Consider the following 24,807-nt stretch of genomic DNA (forward strand, 5'->3'; position numbering starts at 1 on the left):
AAAAAAAAATCTGTTTCAAAAGATTTCAAAAGAATATAAAAACCACAGAAATTATCCCATGGGGGAAAATAGTATTTGAATGAGTATGAAGTCAGAGTGATTAATATCTTTTAATTTATCTTGCTTCATTTAATGAAATAAAACATAGTTCATAGTATCTGTTATTCAATTACAACATACATTTAAAAAATACTAATGTTGTAAAGAAGCATAGCAGAACCCAAGTGCCTTGATTCCTAATTCAATGTTCTTTCTACTACTGCCTCTTAATACTCAGAATCCAATAATTAATCCTGATTTTAAAGAGTCTCATAAAAATAATTTTAAAAATAGAGAGCTCCCAGGCCTCAACTTGCTTCAAAAATATCATTCCTCAAAGGCAAGATGTTTTAAAAAATGTTTGACTTAAGCTTTAGTGTTTAAAAAACTAAATGGAAAAAAAAAAAAAATAAAAAAAAATAAAAAACTAAATGGTGTTAACAAGTGACTTTGAAAGTCTCACTCTCAATTTATTAATATTTTCATAGAATTTTCCCAAATATCAGTTTCTTATTACTTCAGAAGGCATTATAGTGCCTTTTCTAATATTGTAAGTGCAAAGATGTTTACAAGTACAAGAATAAGTCCACCGGTTACCCTAAAAATTACTCTTTAAGCAACTTCTTTTATTTTGGTAGTAGATCAACTGAAATTATGTGGCTGTAGCTATAGAATCAGAAAATTGTAATTGTCGAGAAAAGGAAATCATATTATCTCCAATAATTATGAAATGACTTCAGAATGAAAATACAGAAATACAAACAACATCAGTACATATTTCTTAAATGGATAGTGAGATTGAGCTGCCTTTTTAAATACTCACAACTGAATGGTACACATGTTCATTTGCCCACCTCTGGCTAACCAGGAAAACTACTACATCCAGGGCTGAGTCAACTACAGCAGAAGAGTCTGACGGGTTGTGCTCCACCGAGACAAGAGCCCAAGACAAGGCTGAGTAGATGACAACTGGGAGGATTTCAGGAGGCATATTCAGTAGGAACAGAGGTGGCAATATGAATGAGTGGGTTTAACAAACATTTGGCCACCAATCTCAACACAGTCAGGCCTACAGTTAAAGAATGACCCCTCAAAAAAATAAAAAATAATAAAAAATAAATGACCCCTCAAAATAGCGGCAATCTTTATTTTTACCTTTCTCAATTATATAATGATTGAAATTATAGGCAAAATTGTTAAAAGTTTTATACCATATGTCTACACCAAGGTAATACTTAAGAATCATAATTAAAAAATTATTCTCAATCATAAATATGATTAGCAGTAATGGGAATTTTCTATATAATATGATCAAGCCATGTCTTTGAATTTTCCTTTTTTAAATTTTTTCACTGTTTTATCTTTAAAAATATTGATCCACCTGGAACCTGTAAATATTCCAATTTAATGCAAGACAGAATTAAATAAATTTTGACATTAGTTACATAAACAACATACACTTATCAAAAAGAACTTTATTTATTTAGATTTTTTAAAAAGTTTTTATTTTAATCAACTGGTGCTTATCATGACAAGTACATTCCTTAATCCTCAGCATCTATTTCACCATCCCCCCACCCACCTCCCCTCAGGTAACCATCAGTTTGTTCTCAATAGTTAAAAGTCCGTTTGTTTGTCTCTCTCTTTTTTCCTTTACTCATTTGTTTTGTTTCTTAAATTCCACATATGAGTGAAATTGAATGGTATTTGTCTTTCTCTGGCTGACTTATTTTGCTTAGCATTCTACTCTCTAGCTCCACCCATGTGGCAAATGGCAAGATTCCAGTCTTTTTATGGCTAACATTCCATTGTATGTATACCACCTCTTCTTTATCCATTCATCAATCAATGGACATTTAGGCTGCTTCCATATCTTGACTATTTTAAATAATGCTGCTATAAACATAGTGGTGCATGTATCCCTTTGAATTAGTGTTCTTGTATTCTTTGGATAAATACACAGTAGTGTGACTCCTGGACCAAAGGATGGTTCCACGTTTAACTTTTTGAGAAACTTCCATACTGTTTTCCCCAGTGGCTGCACCAGTTTGCATCCCTACCAACAGTGCAAGAGGATCATTTTTCTCCACATCCTTGCCAACACCTGCTGTTTCTTGTTTTTTATTTTATCCATTCTGACAGGTATGAGGTGAACCTCACTGTGGTTTTCATTTGCATTTCCCTGATGATGAGTAATGGTGAGCATCTTTTCATGTGTCTGTTTGCCATCTGGATGTCTTTGGCGAAATGTCTGTTCATGTCCTCTGTCCATTTTTAATTGGATTATTTGGTTTTTGGGTATTGAGTTTTATAAGTTCTTTATATATTTTGGATACTAACTCTTTATGGGATATCAAAAAGAACTTTAAAGCATTAAAGAGCTTTGAAACATCTTAAAAGTTTAATTTCTACATATATAGACATTTCTATATAAAAACAAACATCTTAAAAGTTTGAAACGTCTTAAAAGTTTAATTTCCACATATATAGACATTTCTATATAAAAACAAATATTTCTACTTACTAAACATTAAAGAGTTTGACTGAATAGTGAAATGTTTAGTGTGGCAAGGTGGACTAAAGAGGCAGAAAACAAGGTCATATGACTTTGTCCTTCAACAGTGATAAATGATGTCAGCTAGGAAAAATATAAATTATTGAGTGCCTTACTGTATATATTTTTAACTAGTTTTCATTTGGTACATTATAAGATGGCACATTCCAACAACTATTATATGGAGAGAACAATCCTTTTCCAATCCTTTATATATCCACATGTTCCCATGGATATCAACATTAGACCGCTTATTGCCTTGAGCTCAATCAAAGTACTGCATGATTTAATGTGAATTCTTTAGTGTTCTGTAAGGTCATGGCATAAAGGGTTTTATGTAGAACAGGTAGTTCTCATTTCTTAATTAGTTGCTCTGCTCATTCTCTTTCACATTGAGTATAGTATCCGCAGTTATTCCTATTATCTCTCAGGGACCAGCCTTCTTCCACTTCCGGGGACCTTCTGCGAAGGAAGTAGAAAGGCTGTATAGAGATGTGTGGTACCTGATTTTCATCATCCAGTCAAATAAGACCTGTGAACTCCAAGACTAAACAAACTTTCTTCTCAGGACCCACTTGGACATTAGAAAGTAATAACTACTTCTTCAGCTGTTTCAGGAAGATTCTTCAGGTAGATCAAGAAGCTCCTTCTGTGTGGACTGTTCAGCAGATGGTGAACCTCTGGTTAAGAACTCAGGTTGGAGCATGTGAGTGGCTCAGTTCGGTTAAGCGACTGACTCTTGATTTCTGCTCAGATCATGATCTCAGGGTTCTGAGATGCAGCTCCGCTGTGGCTCTGGGCTGAGTGGGGAGCCTCTCCCTCCCCTTAGTCCCTCCCCCCACTCACATGCAGGCATATATGCGCTCTCTCACTCTCAAAAAAGAAAAAAAAAAAAGGGCTTAGGCACATTGAGTCTCTGCAGCTTCTCTGATGTTTCAAAAGATATCTGACTAAATCTTCATCACCCCCTAGTTAATGAGCATTGTTTAACTTCCAGGTTTCACCCATCATCTGATAAAAGCACTCTTTCCAGTTTTCTCAATTTCATCTCCTGGTGAGGTTTTAGAACACTATGTATCTACTGGCCTTTTCACCCTGTGCTCCTTGTTTTATTTATTTATTTTTTTGTGACAAGTTTTTCTTTTTCTCATTCTTCTCTTTTTCTTTTAGATACACTCAGAAAGATTTAAATGAATTAAGCCATGAGGTATTCACAGAAATAATTAAAGTAAGAAGAGTAAGCAGTAAGAAAATCTGGACACACGGCAAAATTAGATCTTTAATTCCTAGATCAGGGATCCTACTCCATGCTCCAGAGACAAGAGAGGAGGAGCAGAGAGGAAGAAGGTGCCCGTAACCCCACAAGAAGCATGGTGGAGGGAGCCCCATATCTGGGCAGTAGGTTGAATTTTCTTAATAATTGCCAATTTCAAAGAGCTATATCAAAATATGGAAGGATAGGAGTGGGATAATTCTCAAGCCATATTTTACACTTTCATTACGATTTTAATTTTCCTCCAGTATAATATGTTTTAAAGTGGGTTTAAAATTTTTCCAGGCATGTGGAACCATTTGATTTAGTGGCATATCATCAATATACCAAATTTCTCAGTGAGGTGTGTTGGATATCATCAAGAAAGACTGTAACTTCATGCCCCTGGCTTCTGAGATGTTATATAGGTCCTGGTACAAATTCCAATGTGGGGAGAACAAGGGGTTCCTCATACCAACAAGCAATGCTACCATCCAGCTTAATTCTGACACTATTTGATGGGAGGCAGCATCAGATTCCAGGGTTGAGGGTTCACTCCTTCAAGACTGCTCCCACCTCACTCCCCAGGTTGCTATGTGAGCTTCTGAGTGAGTGGTTCAGAGGTTCCCATGACCCCCTCCTCAGGTTTGATTAATTTGCTAGAGCTGCTCAGAGAACTCAGGGAAACATTTTACTTCCAGAGTTTTGGTTTATTATAAAAGCATGTAACTCAGAAAAACACAGCCAGTAGAAAGATGCACAGGGCAAGGTATGGGGAAAGGGCAGGAGCCTCCACACCCTTTCCATATGTGCTACTCTCTCCAGTCTCCACATATTCACCAACCTGGAAGCTCTCTTTTCCCTGTCCTTCTGGGATTCCATGGAGGCTTCATTACATAGGCATGATTGATTAAACCATTGGCCACTGGTGATTGAACTCAATCTCCAGCCCTTTCACTCCCTAAAAGTTCCAACCTTCTAATCACACAGTTGCCTCCACTGGCCACCAGCCCCCATCCTGTGGGGAGTCCCAAAAGTCGCCAAATTAACATAACAAAGACATCTTTGTTGCTCTCCTCTTGTAGGAAATTTCAAGGGGAGCAACAAAAAGGAGCTCCGTGCCAAAAAGGGAATGAATACCAAATATATATTTATAATTATAAATTACAATATCACAGAGGTTATAATTTAAATCATTTTGAACCTTTTGAATGAGTTATACTATTTCAGTGCATGTATGTAAAAGACAACAAAAGGTGGGATTTTTAAGAGTATTTTCAAATAAACATACCTGGGAAGGAACATTTTTAGGAGGCTCTATTCGAATGCTTGGATCCCATTCTCCAGGAGGGAGAACAGTAACCTGATCCAAAAATTCATCAATTCCTGATACCAAGTCATTGCGATCTTTAGCTTTGTAAGCAACATCATGAAATACCTATAGGAGGACAAGAGAAAAAGAGAAAAACAATAAATAAAAGATAAAAAAGTAATTATAAAATTTTAATGTGTTCAGTGTTTTCACTTCCCAGTTATCTTAAATGTGATTATAACAATTTAAAGAAATAGGTAGCTCTAAATGAAGAAGTTTTTAACTTAAAACTATTATAATTTACTTTATTCTATGAATACATACAGATATATTTTTTTCTTAGAATGCTAGAATGAATATTGAAATTTCTGGAGGTAAGGGTAAGAGAAAGGGAAAGGAATAAGAAGAGAAGCTCATTAAACTAGAATTAAGCATTCAAGTTTGGGGGATTCCTGGGTGGCTCATTGGTTTAGTACCTGTCCTTGGCCCAGGGTGTGATCCTGGAGTCCCAGAATCCGTTCCGCATCAGGCTCCCTGCATGGAGCTTGCTTCTCCCTCTGCCTGTGTCTCTGCCTTTCTCTCTCTCTGTCTCTTATGAATAAATAAATAAAATCTTTAAAAAAAAAATTTTTTTTTTAAAGCATTCAGGTTTGGGGCAGCCCGGGTGGCTCAGCGGTTTAGCACCGCCTTCAGCCCAGGGCCTGGTCCTGGAGACCCGGGATCAAGTCCCACGTCAGGCTCCCTGCATGGAGCCTGCTTCTCCCTCTGCCTGTGTCTCTGCCTCTCTTTCTCTCTCTCATTCTGTGTCTCTCATGAATAAATAAATAAAATCTTTTTTTTTTAAAAAAAAGCATTCAGGTTTGGTAAAGGTTATATATTATGTGTGGGTAAGTCAAACTTTCCAAGAAGTCCTTGCTTAAAAATAGAAATAAGATTTATAGAATATATTAAAAATTTTAGCAATATTTATACCCTGGAACATATAAAGCAATTAAAAAGGCTTACTTTTTTAATTTTTAAATAATAATGAAGTTATAAATTAGTATTCTCTTGATATATGTCATATCTATACAGTGTAGCAAGCATATTTCCATTCAAGGTGAGTTACATTTACACACATACACACAGCACCCTGTGGTAGTCACTTAAGCTATTGACAGAACTTCTGTCTCTTCTAGACATAGGGTAAGATTTCTTTCTTTGCCTTCCTTGATATTGGGGTTAGGTATGTCCCACTCAGGTGTACCTATGTCACCGTCAAATGGAAATTAATGATAATCTGTGTGTAAGTTAATACATTGCCTTTTGTCTGCTATAATAACTGAGAAAATGCAAGTTGAGATGGAGTTGCTATGGGCTCGGGTGCCTGAGTGACTATAATGAGCTGAACCCCTCTGCCAACTCATGACAGAAAGAAATCCTTATTGTTTTAAACCACTGAAATTTTAGGTGGTTACTCCTACAGCATAACTTAATCTCTTCTGACTAACACACAGAAGAACCATATACTTAACACAGCAAATGAGGAAAGTAAAAATAAAGATAAATGGAAAATAAATCTATACTATAAATATTTCTGATGCTTTTTGTATTCCATATAATATGAAATGGAACAAATATATCATGCTTGGGGCTATTAAATTATTATTTATGCTGAGCTACATATTACAGTGACCACATATTCCAGAATTCCCAGGGAAATTGTGCTTTCAAATATTCTATTCTACTTTTAGGCCATTTGTTTTAGTTTCTGGCTTGATACTGAATCTAGACTGCCGAAGAAGAGATAACGATTATTTTCAAAGGTTTTTTCTTTACTTCCCAGGCAAGAACTTTTCACAAAAGATCATTGGTGTGATAAATATATAGTCTTTGTTCAGGATCAAGTGAAAACACGAAAGAAATATTAATGGTTTAGTTGTATCTTGGGAAAGATAAATTTTTTAAAAATATTGACAACACTGATTTCCCTTTGACAGGCCACTGAGTTTATAGCTCAGCTATCTATCTACCTCTAAAGAGTTTTATGTGGCCATGAGACCCAATCTGAACATTTAAGAATTGCAAATGTTTTTAATCCCAACAAGAGTTTAACTACTTTACTCTTGCCTGCTAATAGCAACTGTTTGGAAATCTTTGAGTTGATCTCTTAATTTAAAAAATTGCTTCCGGCAGCCTGGGTGGCTCAGTGGTTTAGCGCTGCCTTCAGCCCAGGGTGTGATCCTGGAGACCCGGGATCCAGTCCCACGTCTGGCTCCCTCCATGGAGCCTGCTTCTCCCTCTGCCTGTGTCTCTGCCTCTCTCTCTTTCTGTGTCTCTCATGAATGAATAAATAAATAAAATCTTTTTTAAAAATTGCTTCAAGTGATCACATGCTCCTATTCCTATACCTGCTTTAGATAAATAAATTAAATTCATCCAGGACAGCTGATTTCCTATTATCTTCAAACTCCTCAAAGATACAGATATCATAATTTGTTTGATTTTAAATTGAAAACATTCTTTACTATTGATTTCCTATCACCAATTTTCCCAGTAGTTTAATTACTTTAAATGGCTCCTCTCCCTTCTCCTTATGTAGTGAACCTAACATTCTGACTTCAACATACATTTAACTTTTAAGAGAAGCCTTCCCTGATCCCCTCTCAAACAAGATTACACATCTTGTTAATACTCTCCTAGTACATTCTTTTTCTTGATAGTTTTCACTGTATTTATAATTATAATTAATTGTTAATTAAATAATTAGTTGCTTAGTGCTTATTTTTCCTGCTAAAACATGAGCTCTGAACATTCATTTAACATTTATCAAACTATTTCTATGCTAAGGATACAGCAGTGAATAAAACCAACAAAAATTCATCCCCTCATGGAGCTTATGTTGTAGTGGGAGGGGAGAGATGGAAAATAAGCAATATTGTGAGTATACATTTTGTTGGAGGGTGTTAAGGTCCTTGCAGAAAAATGAAGCAGGAAAGAGGAATAAGGGTATGATTGGAGGGTGCCTAATCTTAAATAGGGTGATTAAGGAAGGCCTCAATGAGACACTTCAGGAAAAAAAACAAAAAACAAAAAACAAGATATTGGAAGCAAGAGCTCTCCAGACAGAGGGTAGAGCCAGTGCAAAGACTCTCAGGTGACAGCATGTATGTAATTCATATTCGAGAAGTAGCTAGGAGGCCATGTCCTGGGAAGGAGTGAGCTAGAGAGAGAGCAAGGAGATGAAGTCTGAGAGGAAAGGTCAGAGGGGCAGAATGTCATCCTGCAGGATTTTATAGGTCACAAGAATTTTGACTTTTACTCTGAATGAGGTAAGAGGCCATTAGAGGGCATTGGCACAGGCAGGTGATAAGGGTAAGAATCAGGTGAAAACAGTTCAGAAAGTCAAAAGTAGTAGGATTCTAGATATATTGTGAGAGTTGAGCAAGATTTATTGATAGAATGGACTTGAGTGTGAAAGATACAGAGGACTCAAGGATAACTTCATAAGGCCAGTGACCATGACATTAATTTCTTTAAAAAAAATTTTTTTTAAGATTTTATTTATTCATTTGAGAGAGAGAGTGAGAGAGCAAGAGAAAGAGAGAGAGCACAAGCCAGGGGGAGGAGGAGATGGAGCAGGAGAAGCAGCTCCCTGCTGAACAGGGAGCAGGGAACCCTATGTGGGGCTCTATGCAGGGCTCGATCTCAGGACCCTGGCATCATGACCTGAGCTAAAGGCAGCCGCTTAACTGACTGAATCACCTAGGCAGGCCACATGGATTTAATATCTATCACACCACTAGGAAGTGTCCTCCCTTCCTTGCTTCCTTCTTTCCTTCCTCCCTTCCTTTTTTCCTCCCTTCCCTCCTACCTCCCTTCCTTCCTTCTTTGCCTCCCTCCCTCTCTTCCTCCCTTCCTTTCTCTTCTTTTTAAAAGACAGGAGATTCTAGATCATCTTTGTAAGGTGATAGATATGATACAGCAGGGAGGAAGAAACTGATCATGTAGGAACCAGAGTGGATAATGAAGAAGCAAAGTTCCTATCAATGCAGTGGGTGGGAAGAAGGACTGATCCAAAAGAGGAGGCTGAAAAAAAAAGAGCAGTGAATTAGGAGGAAACTTCAGTAAATGTGTTGTTTCCTTCAAGCCTACTTTTACTATTTTTGGATCTTTGTTATTCTATATATTTCTTAGAATAAGCTTATCAAGCCCCTTGATAAATCCCAACAGGATTTTAAGTGGAATTGCCCTGATTTCTCTCTCATTACCATTGCCTGCCTAAATTGTTGCAATGCTTCTTAAGTGGTCTCTCTGCTTTGTTCCTTGCTTCTCCACAAGCCAAGTGATGCTTTTAAGATGCGGGATAAATCATGTCATTACTCAAAACTTTCCATTTGCTTCCCAACTCAAAGCCCTTATATGACCTACAAATACCTTATATAGACTGGCCCATTGCCTCTTTGACATCACTGAATTTAAAAAGAACAAAATGAAGGAGGAATTTGTCTAAATAGAGACCAAAACTCATTATAATAAAGACACTTTTGAAATTTAGAGTCAATCAACAGTTCTTCAATGGTAGATGCCATGTGAAACAGAAAGGGATTTCATTTTAATGATGGAGAAAACCTGAACATTTATTTGATGGTATTTCCTAAGTGGCTGCTATAATCGGGCATGTTTGCTGATTAACAGAAAGAGTCAGCGTTGACTTAAAATCTGGGTAATAGAGAAAATTCTTAGCTCAAAAATCCAGAACAAGAAAAAGGAAAACAATGCCATTCCTAGTAATTTTTTTGTTTTTGTTTTTCCTTTTGTTTTCATAAAACTGTCATTTATGTTAATAGATACTGTTTTTGTTATTTTTAAATGAATTTCATAAATACAGATTTTTAAGAAATTCTCAGTTTTAAATTCTATTATGATAAACATCAGCATACTATTATATAAACAATAGCCCTTTGGCGTGCTTAATAAGATTTAAGCATGTTAAGGGATTAATACATGGGTAATAGTGCCAATAAGCAAAATCATGATTTATCTCTACTAATGCTAAACAGAAAGGAAGAAAATAGTTTACTGAATTGATTCAATGTCAGGTATTGCTAAAATGACTAGCACTTTCAGTCATTAACTCATTAAAATAAAAAGATCAAACCTTGACTGAAGACCAAACAGTATGCTAAGTCTAAAGATAAAAGAAAAGACAGACTGACTACCTACAAGAAGTTTCCAGTATGGAGAGGAGAAAAACCACAGAGCTCAGTCAACGAATATTTATTTGAGCAACTGACAAAATCAGGGCACAAAATTGAATAATAAATGGTAACTGCTGCCATGGAATTTACATTTTGATACTGTAATCTGATACTCTTTCTTAACTCAATTCTATGAATCGACATATTAAATTTTGTTCTTTTTTTTTTTTAATTTTGTTCTTAATAAGTATAAGTATTCATTGCTTCAAAGCAATGAGATAAGCAGAACAATTTCTCTACCTGGGTTTTGAACAATAAAAAAGTTCTTTCTCTTTTAAAAGTATTGAAAATCTACATATAATAGTAGATTATAATCAATTGCTCTCATTTTCTGTAGTAACTTTCTGGCTGTTTCTGCTTCTCTACCCCACTGCTCACAGAGAGTTACAAATTGCCCTAAAACTACGCTCTAAACTTTCAAGTCAAAGGGAATTATGTTTGAGCCCACATTTAGATAACTAATGCTTGCTCTCAAATTGGGTAGTTTTTATTAATCAGGGAAATAGATGGAAATCCTTTCTTGCTCTCACTCTAAATCTATAATTTAAAAAACATGGATGCTTCCCTGTTGTTCCATGGCCACTCGATTAGTAAAAAAAACCAAACCTGTGGAATTGATATCTTTCTTTTGAGAAAATCTTGACTCCTAATTGAGGAAAAGAAGAATCAGGAAAAGAGAAATCTTAAGTATATATACGTCCCTCCCATGATATAACATGCTCCTCTCACCATATAATACAGCCCATGCCCCAGAAATATCTTATGTCCTAATGTAGCATATTTGGAACATAATATGAAATGTCTGTGCATAAAAGTCACAGTACTTAAATTGTGGACTACAAATCACAGTGTCATATATTCATCAATATAGAAACACTAAAAGCAAAGATACTGTGAACGTCTTCTCAAGAGAGTTCAGGTTTGTGGTTCTCATAAATCCCTTTTCCAAGTCGCCTGTCTTCTTCCAGATTTCTTCAATAAAGCGATACTCACTGTATGAACTGAGTAGTGTCCTCTCAAAACATGTCCACCTGAACCTCAGAATGTGACCTTATTTGGAATAAGAGTCTTTGCAGATGTAATAAAGGTAAAGATCTCAAGATAAATTATCCTAGATTAGGGTGGGCCCTAAATCTAATCACAAGTATCCTTCTAAGAGACAGAAAAGGAGAAGACAGAGGCACAGGGGAAGAAGGCAGAAATTAGAATTTTGTCACTCGAAACTAAGAAACACCAGGAGCCACCAGAAGCTGGAGACAAGGAAACATTCTCCCCTATACCCTTCAGAGAGAATGTGGCCTTGCTGACACACTGATATCCCACTCTGGCCCCCCAAAATGTGAAAAAATAATTTATTTTTGTTTTAATCCCCCAGTTTGTGGTGTTTGTGGTAGCCGTAGGAAACTAATACACTCATCAAGTTGATTCTTTCTCAGATTGATGAAAAATGTGTTTTTCTTCTAGCTTTTGGTTTCCTATGTGTAAATATCAATAACAGATCCATACAAAACCATAAAACATAATTTGGACAGATAAAATACAATTTATATCAAACTGAAAACCAAGTTCAAATTTTCAGATTTCATAAATCTAGGAAAAGTTATAGGCAATACTAATTTGATCTTTTTACAGATTTTCAAGTATCCAAAGCCATGTAATTCAATAAATACATTAAATTATTTAGATAAGATTCTAAAAAATGCATAACCTGTTTGTTATTTACTACTGAATTTTGAATGTATGACCCTTCTGTGACCTTTCGTATTTGCTCTTCCTTAACAATAAAAACAATACACAATAGATTTCCATAAGGTATTGGGGAATACAAGAAACCAGTTATATATTAGTACTTATGTTCTTATTTTTATGATCATAATTTTTGAGACACACATCTTTTCAAGAAGCTGATAAAAGCTTTTTCCAATCCAAAAAGATAACACACAAACTTTTTACATAGAAAAATTTGTGTGCTGTATCAAAGAAATCACACACCCCTTATAGTTCATCTATAACTCCTCTAATGGTTCAAAGACTCTCAGGTTAAGAACATTCAGGCAATTGTAAAGAGAGTTGATAGATGTTGCATAGCTTTTGGTGTCATATACACTATTCAGATAAACTGCCGCTGTTTCTTCTTGAGATCCTAAAATTACTTTGCCCCAAACAAGATTTGTAATGATATTAACAATGGCGCTCACTTTAGCAGCACATAGACTATAGGGGAATATTAATGAATATATTCTAAGTGTCACTAAATCATTTTCATCAGAATATGAGATTTTAAAGCATTATATTCATGTATGTGAATATATTACCCTTTTCAAACAAATTTTTTCAAAGGAAATTTTATAGTGGAAACATAGAAGGGGATTTGAAACAGAGAAATTTGATTCACAACAAATAGTCATGAATACAGGAACTCCAAAAGTTAAGTGTACCTAGTGGAGGAAAATGTTCCCAATGAACTTGAATAAATACCTCATCTGTCATTAGGGTTGCAATTGATCTGCCAATCTCATGGTACTGTTGACCCTTTCCCAGGGGTCCCAGAAGAATGAACAAAAATCTGTAATTAAAAAGAAAAAAAAAACGAAAAGTTTCAAGATAGAAATATAAAAAAATTACTTCAGTAGTTACAGAATCATTTAGCTCAAAGGAATTATTTAAGATAAGGACTTAAATGTAAAATACATATTTTTTCACAGTTTGTTATTATTTTGAAACATTTTATAATGATTGACTCATGCTTAAGATCCTTGAGCAATGGGAATCCATGGTTATTTTGATCTCAATGTTTTCCCATTTAATTACCTGGAGAAACTCCATGGAATTTAGAATTTTTAAGGATTCTATAACCTTTAGAGGAGGAAAGTGAGACAAATAAAATATGATTAAGTCTTTCTGAATTATAAAGAAGAGCACTCACTAATATGCGAATCATAAAATGAGGTAAAGAGGAAAAAGGTAACATAATACTATAAACAAAGAAAGAACATATGGTCAAAGACCAGTAGGTATATGTAAAATTTATATTAAATAAAAAATTATTGTCAGGAATCAAAGATCATTTAGGAAGAAAAAATAGGGAGTTAATGATCTCTTAATACTGATGATGGAGGAATAAAAATACTGGCTGCATTGTGGTATTCCATCTAAATTAGACTGAAAGTCTAACAAAGTCATCATCACAACTGGAGACTTTGAGAAATCAGTACATGCTCTAGCTTTGAAGGACCAGTAATTTTCCTGTTTCTGAAAAGGTCAATGCTTCGGTGAAATTGTGAAAATTCTAAAATGCCATATATTCTGCAATATAATTCCATGGTATTAATTTGTTAAATGGGTTTATGCTCTTAAATGTGAAGACTAATAGCTTTATAAAAAGTAAAGGAACAGATACTATAATCCTACCCCTCATTTAGTTACAAACTTTAGAGATTGTGCATGTTTTTACATAAAGCATATATTACACAGTTTTAGAGAGTCTGACATTATTTTTTTGCATCAGCTGTCCCTGAATCCAAGTCAGTTTCTACTATACAGAAATGTCCACTATAATTTTAAGGCAGCAATAGCTTAATGTGGTGGCAGGTGCTTTATCAACTATAATACTTTCAAGAAATTTTGTAACCTATGTACATCTTGCCATTTTTCAGGTTTCTACTCCATGGGCTATTTATAAAGTCTTAAAAATTATTTTCTGACATTTTTACTATGTGTTGCTATTATATTCATGGTGTGCCCTTTGTCCTTCTAAGAGAGAATAATTAGGAACCTCAAACAGCTTTCTTTATTCTATTTGTCTAACTAATCTTCTTCCATTTTTCACCTTTCCAAACTAAATAGTCTAGTCTTTTTAATCTCTCCTTAGACAGCGGCTCTCCTGTGCCCCTAATTTCTCCTCCATTGTTCTCTACACATATTTTGCTATGTCAGTATGAAATGAGGTCACCTAAACCTTGACAGTTTTCAAAGTGAGGGTATATAACCCCATTAAGGTTTTTCTCTACTCCTGGGAATCTTTCTTTTCTTTTCTCTGAAATACAGGAACTATCTTTGTCATAAAGAGCCATCATCGACGCACAATTTCATCAGACACCTTCCTAAATGGTGGAAAGGGAATGCACTGGTTGGAAGACTGAAAATGAAATTTAAGCTACTAAAATAATACCTCTACAATTAGTAAGTTTGGCATCTTAAATCCAAAGTCCAAAATCCCCAAAACTCGAGTGGGTTACAAGTTGTACACAGAAAAATGCAGTCTAATCAGTCAGATGTCACTTTTTTTTCAGATGTCACTTCAGTGTGCTTATGTCATCATCCTTCTTTTTAATAAAAGTTGGCAGGTATCAGAAGTCTCAGTAACCCTCCAACAGGATGAACAGAACAGACATTTCTTTTTATAATCTGAATGGTAACCAGGTTCCTGCCTCAAATCTGTTCCTGTCACAGATTCAGTGATAGGAACTTTTTTTGATGGTGGTGGGAAGAGGGGGACGCTGGCAGAGGGAGGGAGAAAATCTTAAGCAGTCTCCACACCCCCAACCTGACAATGCAGAGCTCAGTCTCATAATCCTGAAATCATGACCTGAGCAGAAATCAAAAGTTGGTCGCTTAAGTGAATGAGCCACCCATGCACCCCCAGAGATAGGTACTTGAACACACCAAATCTTATTTTAGTCAGCTGAGCTCTTAAGAAATGAGGCCTCTCCTGGCTAAACTGTTCCATATTTTTGGAATATCTTATCCATAATCAAAGCATAGAATGATATAAGCTGCTGTGTTTTTAGTTAAGGGCAAAGGCCCACAGAGGGAACATATTTTACAAACCCAGTACAATAGCACCTGAACTTTTCATCATTTTAAATTGCCTGAGGTATTCAGTGTTTGGAAGAGGAGGGATACCAATAGCATCTGAAACAGTTATAGTGTCTCAAAGAGCATCAATCATGGGGGAAATGGAGCCCTCCCTAAATATCTTTTGCTACAGGAATATTCACGGAGTAAAGGCTGTCTGTATATAGAAATTCCATCTGATGGAGGGAAAAGGGAAGAAAGCAAGGTCCTCTGGATGAATTGCTAGGAACCTAATATGCTGAAGTCGATATTCTTCTTTTTCTTCACAATTTTGCTCATGGACATATATTTTATCTATAAAATAGAAATAAATGACAAATAATATAATTCAGTTTGTATTATCCCTAAGTTGTTAGTTTTTATGTATAGTTAAATGAAAAATAAGTTTAGGTCATCAAAGTAAATTTGTACTTTTGATTTGAATTCAACCACAGTACCATGATGCTCCGATGCTCCTACCAATGATTTTTTAGACTCTGTATGGGAAGCGTACCATGCCTGACATGGAAATACACAGTACATTAGATAGACATCTCCTAATGATGGCACTCACATGTACCTGGAGGGCCTACCCATTCAAGCATAAGCTAAGCTTTCGCCTTTTTGAGTCTGACCTCCCTCATATGATCCTCTCTTTAGCCCACATCTAATGTAGTCTTTGAGGAAAGCCTAACACTTTATCCCTTTTGCCAACATTATAAGAAAGGATGTACATGGTGATATAGAACAAGATTTTCAGAGATGAGGAGCATGCCTAAAAGAAAACACTGGAGTTTGAGAGAAGGGAGGAAAGGACAGAATAATTTTTTTTTTTTTTGGACAGAATAATTTTTAAAGTACTTTTTCTCCTCTTCCACAAACAAGAAGAAACAATTTTGTGTATTACACATTAGTTTCTAGAAAAAAACTTTCAGAGGAAATTATATTTATTTCTTGTTCATTTTGGTTTTAGCTCTTAGGGTTTTTTGTTTTGTTTTTTGTTTTTGTGTTTGTTTGTTTTGGTTTAAAAAAAATTCAAAAGATGCACTGATATTTTTTACCTGGTTGGAATCGGAACTTCAGCCAGTCCTTGAAGCAAGACAGCTGGAGACAACCTGACAAACGCAACTACAGTTCGATCCAAGAACTCCAACTCCCCAACTAAGATATTTGAAGCCTCAGCACCTGGAGGAATCTTTTTCATAAAATGCAGATCAACCTGAGAGTATCACAAGGTAAAATAAGATAAATCAAAATTTGCTAACTCATATCCTAGCACAATGCTTCACACATGGTAATCCATCAATAAATATAGGTCAAATATATACAACTTATGTAAATATAATATAAATAATATTTTAAAATAGTTAAACATCTCAGTTGCCCTTTAAAAATAATAACTTTTTTCTTTACTTGTGTATTTTTCTATGTTATAAGTTGAATACTCTAGTTTCGCTAATGTTTTTAAAAGAAGCTTCTTCAGCGTCAGCAATCGAAATTTTCAGGGAGAAAAACATGTGCTCAAGTTAAAGAATATACCTTAGTCAAAATTTAATTAGTACTTGCCAATAGATTTAGATATTCTATACTACATTATCTTAATTTTGTGCACAATATATTTTAATTAATTAATACTCAAAATATGCCTATTTCAAAAGAAATATAACCATGTTTCTCTTTACAGTATAAATTATGACTTTAATCTCCATCTTTCTTCCAGTTTTTCTATATCCTTCAGATTTTATACTTGGCCTGATCAATCTTCAATTTAATTTCTCATCAGAAATTAGAATTTAGATATAGCAAAGAAAACAATAAAGGTATTAACTTTAACATTTGAAGTTGCAGAAGAGCCATAGTTGAATTTCTGATATGAGATGTCTGTGACTGAAATGAATGCACATAAAACAAAAGCGATGATTAACAAGAAGAAATGCTTAAAAGGCAAATTCTGGAAAGTGACTGTAAAACATTCTTAAGAGTAAATACCAATTTTTATGCACAGGGCCTCAGTGAAAACCAAGCAGTGATTTTAAAGTCAATTTCTCAAGACCTATTTCTTGTTTCTAATTCCTCTGAGTTGCTTTTATGGTTATCTGTTTGTAGGGAGAATAAGAGTTTACCTGCTATAGTAATTGGTTTTATGCTCTCATGTTAATGAAATAGGGGCTGGAGATCAAAGTTGGAATGGCAAAGAGAGAGAAAAGAGTGCTGGTAAACATAGGTGAGGCTAAGGTTTTTTTCTTTTGCAAACTTAATGATTTGAAAAGGTTTTTTCCAAGAAGTTTAGAATGAAAAAAATTAAAACTTTTAGGATGAGTACTTTACGAAGTACATAGTCATACTATAGTGACTACATTAAATATGTTGCTTTCTGAAATCGAGACCTCACCATAGCTATTTAGAGGGTTTAAAACTACTTAATTTTTCTGTAAGATAAGGGTGCCATAAAACATAAATCCTATTATAGAAAGTACACATTTTATCATAAGGATTAAACATAAAAATAAACTGCAGTACTCCACTAAAAACATGAAATAGAACCAATGTTCTGTTTTAAGGAAAATAATGATTTAACAAAGCAAAATTGCCTATAAGAAATTACAACAAATATAAATTCTGAAGTTTTTATTCACAAATTTTCTTCCAAATATAAATTTGTAAACTCATAAAACACATACATTGGGATATTACATGATAATTATTTTCCTTTTATGGAATCTAACTTTTTAATTTATAGATACAAAATATTTATTTACCTTAATAATAGAAGGTTAAATTTCATGGGAATTATTATCATACTTTCATTTTTATTTTTGTAGCTAGAAGAAATGCACACATTGAAAATGCTTTAAATTAGTAATGCTTTACAAATTTTACAATAATGCATAAATTTTCAATAAGGGGATAAAAGATTACCTATATACTACTAGACCTGTGAGAAAAGTATAATATATCTTCTTAAGTCTTTTAGAGCCTAAGAGAGTAAACAACTGTTTTTTCTCCCAATGGAAATGACAATAATACAATGTTAATAAACTGGAACTAATTTTAAAATGAGAAAACACTTTTTAAGAAAATCTTTAATTGATAAATATGAATTACATTGGCAATACCTGTCATAACTTTACTGAGAAATTTAAATTCCACCCAAAAACTTTCTATAAACTAATTTATTGCTTGACAAATGCCACAGCCATAACTATTGAAGTCTGTGCCTCAGGCTGATGGCAATCATACAAATAAATGCCTTAGGATGCAATTTAATTAAATTAGGGAATACACAGTGTGCTGAAATAGCCTAATTTTACAAAAGGAAATATATGATCCTAGCATTTGAATTTTTTGCATTACCTAATACCTAATATATCATTGATTATTGTTACTTAGAAAAACTGTAATTTCAGGTCTAGCAAATTTGTCTTTTGATTAAAATGTAATAATTTATAGTTAACGATATATATCTGGAGTAGCCATTATACTCATTACATTATTTTATTGGGGTAGTCATTTATTTGGGGGTAATGGATTATATAATACATTAATTATATTATTATATTATACAATTACATACTATATTATTCTTGCACTAGCCCTGTTTTTGTATTTGTGCTATTAAATTATTCAAAAGAACCTTGACAATCTAACTACTTTTTAATATAACAAAAGATCATATTTAAAAATCACAATTTAACCTTTTATAAAATTACAAATACCTAAAACTGCTCTGAAAAACTAGGCTGAATTATATCTCTAAGACAAACCTCAAATGGATTCAAACAGTTGGAGTGAACATAAAGAAACCAGATTTTCTGATTCTTTCAATAGGACCTTGAAGAAATCAAGGTATATTCTTATGAATATGAATTCACACTCATGCTTCGGGGCTCTTTAAGACCTTTATGCTAAGAAGGGAAAGAAGCTTTATTCTGGGCATTTGGTACTTAAGCTGTCGATGAGAAACAAATATTTCTCTAGGGAACAAGGTTAGATAGAAGATCATGGTGGAACAAGAAGTGTCTGCACAAGTCACATGCTGGGATGTGAAGGAAACAGTGATGGGACTTCAAGGAGAAAGTTTAAGTCTTAAGCCCATTATAGAAAGTACAAGAAAATTAATAGGGATTCTCTGGGGAAAAATGGGTTGTGACACTAACCAGCCAGTGATCTTGAGCAGCTCTCTTACTCTCTCTGGGATTCAGCTTTCTCACTTCCCAAATGAGAAGATTGCTAAGGTTTCCTATAGTTCAAGGTTTTAAAAATCCACTCATTGTAGTATGTTTCACATACTAAAGATAGATGCAGAAGAAAGTTCCTTCTACATAGAAAATAATGAGAAGTGTTCTTTGGGTCATTTGAAATAAAAGAAATACCACTAACATCTGGGAAATATTAAAATAGCCATCTTCTACAGTCAGTTTAAAAAACAAAAGGATATAGAGTGTTTTTGACATATCTGCTTTTTAAAAGCATTGTAGGAAGCAAAAACCTGACAACTCAGATTATATTTTAAAACATTTTAAAACATGTATTTTAAAAATTAATACATTTGATAAACATCCGTTGGAAGGGTTAAAAATACATAGACTGAATGTACCTAGGGTACAGTATTAAGTCACACGAAATGAATAGACTTTCTTTTCCCCTTTAACATTTCAAAATTCTACTGGGGTTTGGAATCTACATATTAAAGCTTAAATATTTACATAGCTAAAGTAACCTGGAGATTAGCTTAGCTTTGATAAATTCACTACCAAGCTGAATTCATTAGGGCTAAAAAAACCTTAACTTATGTACCTGTCAAATCTGGCACTAAAATTTTTTTCTGTAATAATGGATCACATTTGTTCTTTCCAAACCCTATTACTCTGCCCTTCCAGGTTATAAGGTAATAAGTATTACTTGGAAAAAAAATTCCAGAACTAAAGACTTAAATTATATTAAATCTCATAGGGTTCATTCAACAAATACATCCCAAGTGCCATTCAAAGCACTAGACATCCAGAGGAGAACAAAACTATTAAATTCTGGTCTAGTATTTATTTTTGATACTATTATTTCCACTAATATTAAAAACAATGACAATAATAACAGCCATCTTTTATCGAATGTCTCCTATATTGCTCAGCACTCTGTCCGGCTCTCTCTCTCCATTACCTCATGTAATCTTTACATACAACAAAATTATAAATAGGTATTATTGTTCTTATTTTATAAATGAGAAAGCTGAAGTTTAGAGAACTTTTCCAAGATCAAGTAGCTTAGAAATGCTAGAGTTAGGATTCAAGATCCAATGTTCTTTCTCAAAAGCTATGTTCTTTCCAATGTGCTGTGATATAGACAAGAAACGGGGAAATATAGATGGTTGGCACTGAGTAGAGGGCTGTAGAAATTTCACTTGCCTGTTAAAAGATGAAATGGACCAGTGATTGGAAATGTAACAGAGAAGACAAAGATTAAAAGAAAGAATATATGTTTTTCTCTCTTCTGTCGTTCTAATTGTTTTGGGGGACCTGAAGATAAGACTACTCTCTCCAATTGACACTATTCATCTTCTTTCAGATGCGATAAAGCGTTTGTGAAGGCTGCAAAGATAGGTCAGAGAACTAAAAGCAAAATCATATGGAGATATAAAATTCAGTGTCAAGGGGTTATGTCCTTTAAAAAATTAAAAGGTAGTTTATTTCAAAGAATGTGATTTATTATCATTGTTTTTGAGAACATTAAATATGCCCTTGTTATACTGTTGGTGTATGCATAAGTAAGTAAGCAACTTTTTATGTCATTGCTTTTAAGATATCATCTCAAATGAAGAATTTCAGAAATTAAATGTATGGTAGTTTGTGACAATTTTATTCCAACTTGCAGATGAATGAAAATGTAATGCTTTAAAAGGATATGTTTTTTGGAGCGGCAAATGGAATCATACATTTGAACTGGCTTAATATTTGAATCACATGCCACCATATGGTGAAATGAGCTTTGAACCACTGTAGAAACATAGCCCAAGTGTGCCCTCACCTCTCTGTCTTGCTGGTGTGGAGGTCCTTTTTCATGCCTTTGTTTCATCCCACAGGGACTAGTATGCCCCTTTTGTTGGCCTCCCAGTCCCTGCACGCATAATTAACAGACTTAAGCTGGTACACCGTGCTCCCACGGAGACTCCACCAGGCACCAGAGGAAGAACATGCACATGACTAGACCTAGACCACTTAGGCACTGGAAGGGGCATTCTGAAACAGCGACAGGTTGCTGATGGCCATTAACCTTCAGAAGCTCGAGGCAGGCAACTCTACTCTGCTTCCCATCCCACCTCCTCCCACTGTTACAGTCATCACCAGTGCTAAGTGCTTTAAGGGGGAAAAAAAACCACTCTGGGCTCCTACTGTTTCAGCCACTCAGATTCAAGAGAATTGTTGACACTCTTTATTTTTTGTCAACATGAAACCTCCTCTTTCCTGTGTTAGTAGTGCCATAGCCTACGATAGATAGCACATATACAACACAAGGAATTTGCTAACCAAAATCACATGTATTCTATTTTCTTAGAATAAGTTCAAGTAAAGGATTCCATTTGAATTGTTCTATTTAGATGTATCCCTCAATAGAGTCCGTTGCTATTATGTTTTTATTCAAAACTCTGTTCAGTCTTATGTTCCAGTGTTTCCCTACTAATACGACAATGCCTTTCTCAATCATGACAATGAAGTTTTCTATTATATGGTTTGTTTTTCCACAAATAGAAGAAAAATGACTTTGAAAAAAATAACCAGCAATAGTTTTAAGCAATAAACTTCTGTTAAGTTCTCTGTGAGAATTTTTCTTTTTTTCTCTAAGAGATTCATTATCTCAAGTGGCTGAAACCTCAAGACTATACATAAAACTTACACATTTGGTTTTGTGAATAAGCAAATGCTACATGTGAACTTAAATGCTAACGTCATCTATAACAGTATCAAGCTTTGGCTAAGAAACAACAAAAAAAAGTGCATGCAAAAAGTTGTGTCAACACCTCTTAAAATGGCTAATAATTTCTAGTAATAATTCAGCGGCTTACTTAAATGAGAGAGAGAAAAGCTTACCTTGCTAAAGTCAACAGTGCTGTTTTCTCTGCTCACATCATTTTTATTTTCAACACAGGCTGGAGCAGACTGAGGAGAAACAACCTGACCTGCTAAAAGAAATTGTTATTACAGAATACAAACAATTACTTATATAATTCTAGACAGATTGAGTGAAATAATGAATTAATCTAGGCTAACATAGGTTTCTTAATGAGTTTATGAGGTAAGCATGAAGGGTCAATATAAATAGATCTATATCAATACAAATTCTCTTATTTGTCAGTTACAGGTAGAAATGGGAGAATTCAGTCAAGAAAAAGAAGCCAATTCTCAGATTAAAACTCTGCTAACTAGATATTCTCTATGAAGAAGATCATCTACAAAATATTTGAATCTAATCATGGTTTTGAAACATCATTGATTTCTAAATTTCATCCAAAACCACTGACACATATATGACATACATGTGTATGACAAGATAGACATCTATGATTTAGGCTCAACCAGAAGAATTTAAAATGTAAATTTTTTTAAAAGGCAAATATTTATGAATATTTATTCAGATATATTCTGAATACACAGCATACTTATAACTTCCTATTGTGTCTGAAGGAAACAGACCATGAGAAAAAATGCTTTGACAGTAACTTTTAAAGAGAGTTACTATGAGAGGTGCAGTTAGAAATACCTTCCCTTACACAGTACAGACCCTGTGAATATAATTTTATCCTTGTCACTATTCCATTATGTAAGAATACTGATATTGCCCTGCATGAGAAAAGACCAATAAACTTGAATAGTATTGTTTTCCATTAACACTCACCAGCAAGTTAATTACTTTGTAGTCTTTCTCCTCTTACAGGGAAAAATATATTAGTTAAATGGACAGCAAAGGTAGGGATGTGACAATGAGTAAATAAATTCCATTCTTCACAAAATATGAAACATCTTTTCAATCACAGCTTATCTGAAATCTGTCCATATTCAGCAATTAAATGAAAAAAAATTTAACAAGCTCTGCTTACTTTCACTTGCATCTCTCTTCTCTAACCTCTCCCCATCCTCACTTGTTACTTTTACTGCAAAATGAGTAATGACAACCTAGCTTTGAACCCTTGGCCATATTTATGACCATAACTCAGTGACTCCAAATTACTGCTCTTATTCTCCTCAGCCTTAGACAGGAACATTCTCTCCTCTCTCTGCCTCCCTTTTCTCTGTACCTATCTGAATCTCAATTTTATTCAAAGTTCACCGTTAGTCTTATTTTCTCCACTTACTGTACTTATTCAAACTTCTCTAAACTATTAATGAATATACAAATAGAACCTTTTCTTTAAATTTTCTCCTGAAGTCACACTTATTCTTTGTTACCTAGAAATTACCAAGTATGACTTAAAATACTAATAATTTACTTCCAAATATTACTATAACTTTGCTTTTGGAATGATTAAGGCTCTCACGCAGGGGTCATTTATTAATAAGTACAATTTTGTTATGTTTTAAAATTATTATATTGAGAGTAATGGACTAAAGATTCTTCCAAAACTTAAATATTTCTCTGTTTTCATTACACAAAGTAAAATAATACATTGGGTGAAGATTTTTAAAATGAGTTTTTAAAGCAAATTTACTTCCAACTATGTGCACAAATTCTGATTATATCATATTCCAAGAGATACACGAACTTCAGAGAAATGACAGACGTAAGCTGCATCAATTATTTTCATTCTCCCATTTCTAACCGCCATGTGCGGCTATGACTGTGAACTGTTCATTAGCAGCCATTTCATTTATCATTCTCAAAATAATAACTGTAATTTTAAAAAACCTTTTACATAATGCATTTGTGCTACTAACAGATGTCTTCAATCACCAGTTTCACATCATTTCTCCATATTTTCATGAATTAGAACATTAGATATATTTAAACCTAAATTTACTGAATGTTCCATAAAATTGGATGGTGAAATTCAAGGCATGGAAAAATTAAATAAATATATTTACTGAATGTTCCATAAAACTGGATGGTGAAATTCAAGGCATGGAAAAATTAAATAAATATATATTGGCTTTCTTACAATAATTTATTTCATATGATAAAACTACATGAAGGGACAATTATTTAATTCGATCAGTAAATACATACAGAGAGTCAACCAATGTAAAATTACCCACTTTGAAGAGATTAAATTGGATAGAAAATATGCCGTAACTTAAAATCTGAAAAAATTGGATAGCCTGTGTTTTCATATATATACTTTAAAAGCAGAATATTTTATAAATTACTTTCAACTCATGTGATATCTTTAAAACATGGCACTTGTATTTCTTCTTACAAATATTAGCACGTTGAGATGTATTGTTCTATTCTGTTCTTGTTCTAAGACGATAAAAATTTTACAAAATATTACCTCATAGAGGTGATAATCAGAAAAAGACTTGAAATATATCTCTATGAATATTTTAAGCAACATGAATAAGGATCTAGCAGAGAATACTTAACTAGC

At 34.0% G+C, this 24,807-nt stretch overlaps 1 protein-coding gene and 1 pseudogene across 7 annotated transcripts in view; both read right to left on the reverse strand.

The window, feature by feature from the left end:
• The window catches only part of SLC4A10 (solute carrier family 4 member 10), a 285,441-nt gene that overhangs the window by 87,149 nt on the left and 173,485 nt on the right, over positions 1–24,807 (reverse strand). For 4 of the 7 annotated variants that reach the window (XM_072811530.1, XM_072811528.1, XM_072811532.1 and 1 more), the window contains exons 7-11: positions 22,316–22,407; positions 21,255–21,344; positions 16,295–16,452; positions 12,876–12,963; positions 5,137–5,283 (exon numbers count right to left, since the gene is read on the reverse strand). In XM_072811530.1, the coding sequence (XP_072667631.1) occupies positions 5,137–5,283; positions 12,876–12,963; positions 16,295–16,452; positions 21,255–21,344; positions 22,316–22,407 (575 nt within the window). The remainder of the gene's footprint in view (positions 1–5,136; positions 5,284–12,875; positions 12,964–16,294; positions 16,453–21,254; positions 21,345–22,315; positions 22,408–24,807) is intronic. The other 3 variants (XM_072811529.1, XM_072811534.1, XM_072811533.1) reach the window with 3 other exon arrangements.
• LOC140624447 (UBX domain-containing protein 8-like) lies at positions 2,591–4,727 on the reverse strand (annotated as a pseudogene).

The sequence above is a fragment of the Canis lupus genome, chromosome 34 (genome assembly GCF_048164855.1).
Source record: "Canis lupus baileyi chromosome 34, mCanLup2.hap1, whole genome shotgun sequence".
Classification (NCBI taxonomy): Eukaryota; Metazoa; Chordata; class Mammalia; order Carnivora; family Canidae; genus Canis; species Canis lupus.